Source organism: Grampus griseus, assembly GCF_964374135.1.
Source record: "Grampus griseus genome assembly, chromosome: 7".
NCBI lineage: Eukaryota > Metazoa > Chordata > Mammalia > Artiodactyla > Delphinidae > Grampus > Grampus griseus.
In genome coordinates this window covers 6,655,521-6,665,443 of record NC_139001.1, presented here as the reverse complement: position 1 = coordinate 6,665,443, position 9,923 = coordinate 6,655,521, and the positions used below count along the sequence as shown (strand labels likewise).

The window sequence follows — 9,923 nt, the reverse complement described above, 5'->3', positions numbered from 1 at the left end:
GAGTGCCCCTCCCCCCGGGACTAGAGCCACCTTCTCCCCGGGGGAGAAGCTGCGGGCGCGTCAGGTCTGCTCAAGGCAGCCTGAGCCAGGATGCAGGCAATGAGCTCCTGGTGGGCGCTGGAGACGTCTCTTCCTTTAACTAGCTCGTGTGTCGCTGTCATAGCTTCACCTTCCTCTCTGCAGTGCGGCGCCTTCCCAGAACGTACACATACCCACGGTGACCGGTCACGTCTTTTACTGACAGGGCAGGACTGAGCACGGAAGGTGCGGCTGCTGCGTCTCCCGTCCAGCCGGGCTGAGGGGCCCAGGACTTGGCCCTTCACAACCAAGTCTGTCCCAGAGGGAAGCCAACCTCTCTGAGCCAGGATTCTGGATTATCAGGGACTTCTTGGGCCCCGCCTCCCCTTTTTGCCAGGAAAGTGTCACATTTGAGTAAATATGTTTTCTGAAACACAAGCACCCCTGCCAGTTCTATTTTCCTAGAAGGAAAAGAGAACCAGACCACTTCCAGTTTCTTCAAATACAATTATTACCACGAGTCTGAGTTTATTTAAAACCAAAACACAGCTCTGTTATTTTTACAGCAGTACTGAAGTGGTATTTCTAAACATAAACCCCAGCGACTTAGCATCTGTAGTTCTCTTGGGAAAAAGGCCAGGACAACATGAAGCAGTCAGCGCACAGAGACGGGAGGTTACAAATTGAACAGTTTATTTTTTCTTTAACAAACTCTTACAGCTCTCTCCCTGGAGCCCCACTCCATCCCCAAACTGGAAGGAAGGAAGGAAGGAAGGAGGGGAGCAAGCCGACAAGCAGAGACCACCCGAGGCCCCGGCTGCTCACCGTGGACACCATGCAGCACCTCGACCCCTGCCTGTCGTGGTAGGTGATGCCCAGCAAGGCCGCCGGCTTCTCAGAAGCAAGGCTTTTCAGTTAGAACATTAATGTTTTATTACAGTGGAATGAAGGGGCACACCAAGGAGCCCTGTCAGTTACGGGAAAAGGGACAGAAGAGCCTCTACACAGAGGAGCAGTCAGGGAGCTTACACTTTGGCCTCGTCACTGCCCGCCAGGTGCGTCTGGAGAGTCTGGACCCCACGTGCGCGTCTCCTGAGACAGAGTTAGTGTTTGAGGCCGGAAGCACTCGCCAAAGCCCAACTTCTTAAAACACGACTGCTTCAATACAAATTAGTACGTAATTCGCGAGCCAACAATTTCAGACGCACACACAGAGACCAGAGTTTCTAGTGGTGGTGTTGGCACTGTTTGGAAGGAGGGAGGACAGAGGAAGGAAGGGCAGGGCATTCGTTCCACTCAGTGGCAAGCTCTGCGGAAGAGCAGCACGGGCGCAGCAACATTCACGCAATTTCCTTAAGCCGGTGGTGCAGGCGGAGGCCTAGCCCACGTGTCATTTCCTTTCCATCCCTTACATTTAAGAGCTATTTTAATATCATCAGTGGTAAAAAGGCTGATGAAAAACTGTGAAATCAAGAAGATAACCATACCTAGCAAGAGAGTCGCTATAAAGCATCACTGAGGTATAAGAAAGTAAAGAATTTGTTTTTCCTGCTTCTGAGTTAGCTTGAGAAAGTGAGTCACCCCAGTGTCCAAAATCACTCAGCTCAGTAACACAGACGCGACGTAGCTGTCATAAATACCACTTACATCTTTTAAATGGGAGAGCCAGCTATGCCGCATTAAGAAGACTCTTGGTTCACATTTTCTTTTTCCCATTTTAATCGAGGCTCCTCAGGACTGCCCCCTCAGCCCTTCCCAGGCTTGTCGGCCACGACCCTGCCTCCCCGTCAGGCTCCCAGAAGGAAGAGGCCCCGGCGAGAATGTTCTGACCACAGACAGCACGGGTCGGACGCCAGCTCATGCTGCCCCCTCCCCAGCGGCACCCGACCTCAGAGGATGCCCCGTCGGTCTCATCCCGGAAAGAGAGGTAACTAACGCTTCAGAACCACTTCTAACTCAGACCAAAGGGGAAACGTGCCGTTTGGGGACCAGAAAACAGACTCCTGTTTATGTCACAGCGTGAGCCTGGCCAGCCCATCGCTGTGAGCCGAGCTGTCAGAGCCTGGGCGGCCACAGATACCTGAACAGCGTGAGAGAGAGAGAGTGGGGCGGGTGTACTTTAGAGACAGGTGTGTAGGGATGAGCCACGTGGCACGTCACCCATGCCTGCAGTTAATGCAAAACTAGTCAATTTTTGTATAAAGATGGTGGCGGGGCTCAAGTGTTGGCGCGAGGGTGTCGGCTGGTTGGCACCTGTGGTGCGGCCAGGTCCGTGCCAGCCTGGGGGGACGCGCCACGGAGCGGGTGACAAGCGCCCTCTTTGCTCATGACAAAGCAGGGCTCTGAGTCCGTGTCCACACCGGGCAGAAACCAGGAAACGGGCCAGGACCTGCAGCAGGAGTGTAGGCCCTGTGCTATCTGAAGCTCCCGACGTGGATGGAGAGAGAAGCTTCTGGTCCACGGGGGCGGGGAGGCATCTCTGCACCAGAGGGGACGTCGCTGCTCCGCACACGAAGGGCTTCCTGGCTGCGGGGACACAGAGGCCGTCATGGGGTCACATCCCAGACGCCAAGGGCCCCACCAGGTCGAGGAGTGACTCCACATCTCATTCCAACTTTCAGGGTCAAGTCAGGGCGGGCCGCAGAGACGCACGGTGGCAGTTTGGGCAGCTATTCCGCACTGCTCCCTCAGGGGCCTCGGAGTACCCCTCCCCGGGGCGCATTCCCACGCCCTCCCCGCAGAGGGGTCCAGCCTCGGGGCTTTTCCCAGTGGCTGAGGGAAGGTGTCTCAGAGCAGTGCAGTCTTTCCTGCTTCACCTTCCCAATCCAAGCGTGACCTTCACAGATGCTCACGTCTGAAACGCCCAGCTCCGCACATGGTTACAGGGTCACACACCTGGGGGACACCGCCTCCACCCCAGCCCTCGCTTCCCTGTCCTGCATGCCAGGCGGAGGGCATGTCTTCTTGCTGCCGTCACAACGCCTGACACTTGGTACCCAAGCTGCGGAAGGTGGGAGGAGAGGAAGGCTGAGGTGAGCAGGGGCTGGGCCAGGCAGGCAGCCTGGTTCAAAGGCTACTGCCGAGAGGAGAGGCCACCAAGCCAGAAGCAATGAGGACGGGGACAGGACACAAGACCTCAGGAGACTGGAAGTGGGGACAGATCAGGACGACCACCCACACCCCTGGTGTGGCCTGCGAGGGGTGACTATGCAGACCACGGTGGTGGGAGCCAGGCCCAGGCACGTGGAGGTTGAAGTATCAGCACTGGTGGAAGGTTCCAGTAGATTCTGATAGGTGTCTGTGGTCTGGAGGCCAGGAGAGAGCTGGGCTGTGTACAGAAGAGGAAGGAGCGAGCCCACCCAAGGTGACGACTCGGGCAGAGCAGAGCGAGGAAGATGGATGGGGAGGGAGCTCCCTCCAAGGGGAGGGTTGGCTGGGTGAGCAACCTGGCTGGCTGCCTGGAGGGGACAGACGGGGTGGAGAGTGACGGAGGTGACAGCAGGACGACACAGCTGCAGCAGGGTCAGGAAGCGCGAACCGTAGACAAGCCAGGGCAGGTGTCTGAAGGAAGAGACCCAGGGATGGGGGAGGCCGACTGCAGGAACAGGGCCCCGGCAGAGGGAGAACGAGACCCGGAGCTCGGGGAGGGGCCTCCTCCTCACAGTGAGCTGCGCCCAGGTTCCTCCTGCACGGTCCCCAGGAAGCCACTCTAGGGGTGATGGAGAGAAGGTGGGCAAGCGCAGACAGGGAGGAGGGCTCTGCTGTTTCTTTCCACGCCTCAGTCAGGAGCTTTTCAGCGAGAGCAGGCGCACCAGCGCCTGGAGGTCGCGGTGGAATCTGTCACGTAGGTGAGGACCCTAACTTACCGCTTCTTTCTCCCCAGAGCAAACGCTTTCTGTTTTTCTCTTCCAATGTCATCTCTGACTGTACTGAAATCATCATCATCTTCAACCAGGAGATTCTGCATTTCAAAATAATTAATGAGCAATGTTTTCAGACATCTTTTTAGTCTACGTTTTTTTTGCGTTATGCGGGCCTCTCACTGTTGTGGCCTCTCCCGTTGCGGAGCACAGGCTCCGGACACGCAGGCTCAGCGGCCATGACTCACGGGCCCAGCCGCTCCACAGCATGTGGGATATTCCCGGACCGGGGCGCGAACCCGTGTCCCCTGCATCGGCAGGTGGACTCTCAACCACTGCGCCACCAGGGAAGCCCAATCTTACAACCTTTTGAACTCTCTTAAACAGAGCTGATGGTTTGACTGTAGAAAAACTAAGAACAGTTTTGTATTTTCCTTTTAGAATTCTTTTACCTTTCAATTTTTATTTATTTGATTTTCTTCGTTGGGTGGAAGGTCATATTACATTGGTCCCATTCTTTAGTACAATGTTGAACAGAAGTGGTGATTAAGGGAATACTTATTCCTTAATATAAATAATTTAATATTAATAAATTATTAATTCTTAAATTAAGGATTTAAATCATTCACCCTTAATACAAAAAATGTTATTATATGACAACAAAGTAGGTTTGTCCAAGGAATGCAAGGATGGCTCGGTGTTGCGAACATGTTTATGTAATAACACTACATTACCACATTGAAGAAGCAAAACGATATAGCTAATTAAACAGATGTGGAAAAAGCACAGAATAAAATTTAACATTTAAAAAAATTTAATATTTAAAAATCCAGGGCTTCCCTGGTGGCGCAGTGGCTGAGAGTCCACCTGCCGATGCAGGGGACGTGGGTTCGTGCCCCGGTCCAGGAAGATCCCACATGCCGCAGAGCGGCTGGGCCCATGAGCCATGGCCGCTGGGCCTGCGCGTCTGGAGCCTGTGCTCCACGATGGGAGAGGCCACAACAGTGAGAGGCCCGCGTACCGCAAAAAAAAAAAATAATCCAGTGCTCATTCATGATTTAAAAAAAAGAACTTAGAGTAAACTAGGAATGGAAGGAAATGTCTTAACCTAATACAGGTACCTACATAAAGCCTACAGCAACACACTTAGTGATAAAACTTCACAGCATTTTCATTCAAGTCAGACCCAAAATTAAGCTTTTGGTATTGAGGTTCTACTGGCCTCATAAAATGAGTTCTCTGGGGGCTTCCCTAGTGGTGCAGTGGTTAAGAACCCGCCTGACAATGCAGGGGACACGGTTCGATCCCTGGTCCAGGAAGATCCCATATGCCGCGAAGCTTAAGCCCGTGTGCCACAACTACTGAGGCTGCGCTCTAGAGCCCGTGAATAAAATTTATTTATTTATTTATTTAAAAATGAGTTGTCTGCTTTCCCTCTTTTTTCCCCCCGCTATTTGAAACAATTTATATTAAATGGGATTATCTGTGCCTTGAAGATTTGATAAAACTTGTCTATAAAATCATTTGATTCTGGTGTTTTGTCAAAGTGCTAAGTTTACTGTTAAAAACGTACCTTAATGCCAATAGTATCTCCATCTTTCAAGTGATAAGGCGCCCCCTGCAAATTATCTTGCTTTTTCTTCTTTTTCCTCTTGGTAATTTGCTGGTTCTACAGAAAAATTAAGTATCTTGAATAAAGAAAACTCAATCTCAAATTCTTACTAAATTCCCTGTCTGTGGAAAACTGCAGTTAATTATTCACTATGCCATTGAGGCCCGATTTCCCTGAGGGAGCCCCACAGCTTTACCCAGCTAGGTACTGGAAGCCACTCAAACTTTTCAGGAAGGTATTTGGCAATTTCAATTTTCTCCACAGGAAGAGAATAGAAATCGGCCACTCGGTGCCTCAGGGAGCCGGCCGTCCAGCCTCGGGCAGTGTCCCACACCAAGTCCACGGGCAAGGCATATGCCCTCTTGCCAGGGAGGCGCATCTGTGTCCTCAGCAGCACATGCTGGGGGCTGCATCAGAAAACAGTCACGTCAGATTTACAACAAAATGGGAAACACGCAATAACCACATAGCTTCTCCTCTGACTCTTCTGAGTTTTTTTATAAGGAGAGATTTTCCTTAAACCCTGAATGCTAGTGGGAAACCTTTACTTTGATTTCCTTCAGTCCTGACCCAGAATGGAGGTGAGCTCCCATTCTGAGTCCACAGCAGGGTCCCTGGGGAGGCAGCAGGCAAGGCTGAAGGCAGAGGAAGAAGTTCCTCAGTGGGGCATGCAGGGAAGAGGACTGGAGACAGAGCTGAAAGGGCCGGCAGGGCTATCCCGGTGATGAAGGGGAAGAGGGGTTTCCCGCTATGGCGACTTCCTAGGAAACACTGATTTCAGAACCAGAATCTGTGAAGCTGGCAGAAAACTTAGCCAGGGAGAAGAAACGAAGGGCTCAGAGTTAGGGAGAGAAGATGATGGGTGTAGTTGTAAGAGCAAAGGAAACCTTTGCAGGAGATGAGCACAGATACGAGGTCCTTGAAGGAAGAGAAAGAGGAGAAACATTCAGAAAGGTTGGAAAGAAATTTAGACGTATGGAGACTGTTTTAGATAGGATGTGAAATAAAAGCTACAGATAAGAACTGGAAGGTGGAGAGGAGAAATGAAAACTTTAAGGATGGTGAGACAATGAACGATTTTAATGCTGTATTTCTATTATACTAGTGTTTTTATCAAAAGAAAGGGTAACACAATTGGAGGAAACAGGCAACGCAGGGAGAGCGAGGGCCCAGTGAATTAGGAGATTGGACTGAAAGCGGGGGACTGTGGTCAAGAAGGAATTTTTGAGAGGGTGTAGGTGTTGCTGAGGTCAGTGAGCAGAGCTGAGGTCCCAGAGCATACAAACTGTGGTCAGTGTAGATGCAGGAGCTGCCAAGGAGGTGACAGAGTCTGGGTGAAGACCACGAGGAGCCAGGGTCCTCGCTGAGCGGGGGCAAGAGTGCTCCGGAGGTCAGTCAAGGACAGAAGCGGGGAAGGGGGCTGAGGAAGTGCATAGCATGGTCTTCAAAAGGACACTGCTCACGACCAACATGACAGAGGGTCCGTTTATATTATGTAATATAATCTATATTATAGAAAGCTCACACAAATTAGACTTTTTTCTAAGACCCCAAATAAAACAGGGAAAATATATGAAACAATTCACTCACTCACAAAATACAAATGGTTTACAAGCCTTTCAACAAACACCCTAATCTTACTAGATGAGACAAGATAACCATTTTTCATTTATCAATTTAGCAAACATTTAAACAATGACAACATTCAATGATGGTTTGATGGTGAGGTGAAATAAATACTTAGAAACACAGCTTGTGGAAACATAATGGTATAACTTACCTGGAAAGGAATTTAACAAATAAGAGGTTTAAAATGTCCATACCATTTGATCCAGAAATTCCCCTCCAGGAAACTACTCCTAGTAATACAATTTGCATTAAGAATGCATTTTTATAAAACAGTGGGATAAAATGAAGGTCACACGGTTGAAAGAGTAGAGTTGTTACACAACAGGAGGACAACAAGAATCATCGTGTCACATCAGGTAAAAGAATCTTAATATTTGGTGTTACTGACAAAAATGTCTTATAAAAGAATGTCCTATAATGAAAAAAAGAATAGGTAGGTTTGAACGTGGACAACTTTGGGGTGCTTCTTTATTCCATAAATAATTACTGACTATGACAAAGGCACTGTCCTAGGTATTGGGGAGGCAGCAGTGACCAAAAAATGAAGTGCTTGCCCTCACAAAACTTACAATCTAGTAGTGGGAGACGGATAATAATTGATAATTCAATAAGTGTATGTCAGGTGATATTAGGATGAAAAAAGTAGGACAAGGGGCAGCATGTCAGGTGTTACTATCAATTGGTTTGACAACAGACTGTCTGCAGGCACTGGTAAGAGCTTGGGATGAGCATCTTGCTTATACTTCAAGATCATTATGGGTTCAACATGCATTGGGACTTACTGAAAAATTCTGTTTTTACGGAAAAATGAGCTCTAAGATCTAGACACCAGACATACAAACACATTTCTAGAACACAATCTGTTTTAAGTTGCCAGACTCCTTAGAAGCAGTGAAAAAAACACTTAAAAAATGTAACACCTTAATCAATAGTAAAACTATCCATTGGGATCAGACAAGTGTATAATTTTGTATGTGTAGTAGGACATCTTACCCCAGGTTTTCTTCTTTCTGAAGGGGCTCTAAGCAGATCTCAGTTCTCTGTCCCAATTTATATTCCCTGATAACAAATGAAACAAAATAATATTGAATGACATATCACTTAATTTTTTCAAAGTTTTTTTCTTAACCAATTTCAAGTATTCTTAAGTGAAATATTATACCATATAAGAACACTCAAAATTTAAGAGACTACCATGAACAATTATACACCAAAAAACTGGACAATGCAGAAGAAATGGATAAATTCCTAGAAACATACAACTTACCAAGACTGAATCATAAAGAAACAGAAATTCTGAACAGACTAATTATGAGTAAGAAGATTGAATCGGGGGCTTCCCTGGTGGCACAGTGGTTAAGAATCCACCTGCCAATGCGGGGGACACGGGTTCAAGCCCTGGTCCGGGAAGATCCCACATGCTGCGGAGCAACTAAGCCCGTGAGCCACAACTACTGAGCCTGCGCTCTAGAGACTGCAAGCCACAATTACTGAGCCCACGTGCTGCAACTACTGAAGCCTGTGCACCTAGAGCCTGTGCTCTGCAACGAGAAGCCACCGCAATGAGAAGCCCGCACGCTGCAACGAAGAGTAGCCCCCACTCGCCGCAACTAGAGAAAGCCTGCGCGCAGCAACAAAGACGCAATGCAACCAAAAATAAATAAATAAAATAAATTTATTAAGGAAAAAAAAAGATTGAATCAGTAATCAAAAACCTCCTAACAAAAAAAAGTTGAGGACCAGATGGCTTTACTGATGTATTCTACCAAAAGCAGAATTAATACCAATCTTTCCCAAACTCTTCCCCCCCAAAAAAAAAAAAACAGAACAGGAGGGAACACTTCCAAACTCATTTTATGAGGCCAGCATTACCTTGATATCAAAACCAGACAAGGACACTATAAGAAAAGAAAATTAAAGGCCAATATCCTTGATGAACATAAATGCAAAAATTCTCAAAGAAATATTAGCAAACCAAATTCAACAGTACGTTAAAAGGATCATACACCATGATCAAGTGGGATTTCTGCAAGGGATGCAAAGATGGTTGAACATTCGCAAATCAATTGGTGTGATACAACCACGTTAACAGAATGAAGGAAGAAAATCATATGATCGTCTCAACAGATGCAGAAAAAGCATTTGACATTCTTTCATGTTAAAAATTCTCAACAAACTGGATATAGAGGGAATGTACCTCAACGCAATAAAGGCCATATATGAAAAGCCCATGGCTAGTATCATACTCAGTGGTGAAAAGCTGAAATCTTTTCCTCTGAGATCAGGAATAAGACAAGGATGCCCACTCTTGCCACTCATATGCAACACATTGGTGGAAGTACTAGTCAGAGCAATTAGACAAGAAGAAAAAATAAAAGGCATCCAGACTGGAAAGGATGAAGTAAAGTTGTCTCCATCTGCAGATTACATGACGATATTTATAAAAAACTCTAAAGACTCCACCAAAAATCTGTTAAAACTAATAAATGAATTCAGTAAAGTTGTGGGATACAAAATCAATATATAAATATCAGCTGCATTTTATATACCGACAGTAAATTATCAGAAAGAGAAATTAAGAAAACAATCCCATTTCCAACAGCATCAAAAAGAATAAACTACTTCGGAATAAATTTAACCAAGGAGGTAAAAGATCTGTATACTGAAAACTATAAGACACTAATGAAAGAAACTGAAGATTCAAATAAATGGAAAGCTATTCCATCGTCATGGATTGGGAGAACATTGTTAAAATGTCCATACTACCCAAAACAATCTACAAATTCAGTGCAATCCTTATCAAA

General features: G+C 47.2%; 1 protein-coding gene across 11 annotated transcripts in view; it reads right to left on the bottom strand.

Moving 5' to 3' along the window:
• Positions 1-692: 692 nt before the first annotated feature.
• The window catches only part of USP40 (ubiquitin specific peptidase 40), a 98,466-nt gene continuing 89,235 nt past the window's right edge, over positions 693-9,923 (bottom strand). For 8 of the 11 annotated variants that reach the window (XM_082658041.1, XM_082658043.1, XM_082658042.1 and 5 more), the window contains 5 exons: positions 8,113-8,178; positions 5,687-5,897; positions 5,452-5,547; positions 3,885-3,979; positions 693-2,540 (listed from right to left, as the gene is read on the bottom strand). In XM_082658041.1, the coding sequence (XP_082514167.1) occupies positions 2,138-2,540; positions 3,885-3,979; positions 5,452-5,547; positions 5,687-5,897; positions 8,113-8,178 (871 nt within the window). In that variant the 3' untranslated portion in view covers positions 693-2,137. Of the gene's footprint in view, positions 2,545-3,884; positions 3,980-5,451; positions 5,548-5,686; positions 5,898-8,112; positions 8,179-9,923 lie in introns of all 11 variants that reach the window. The other 3 variants (XM_082658048.1, XM_082658039.1, XM_082658040.1) reach the window with 1 other exon arrangement.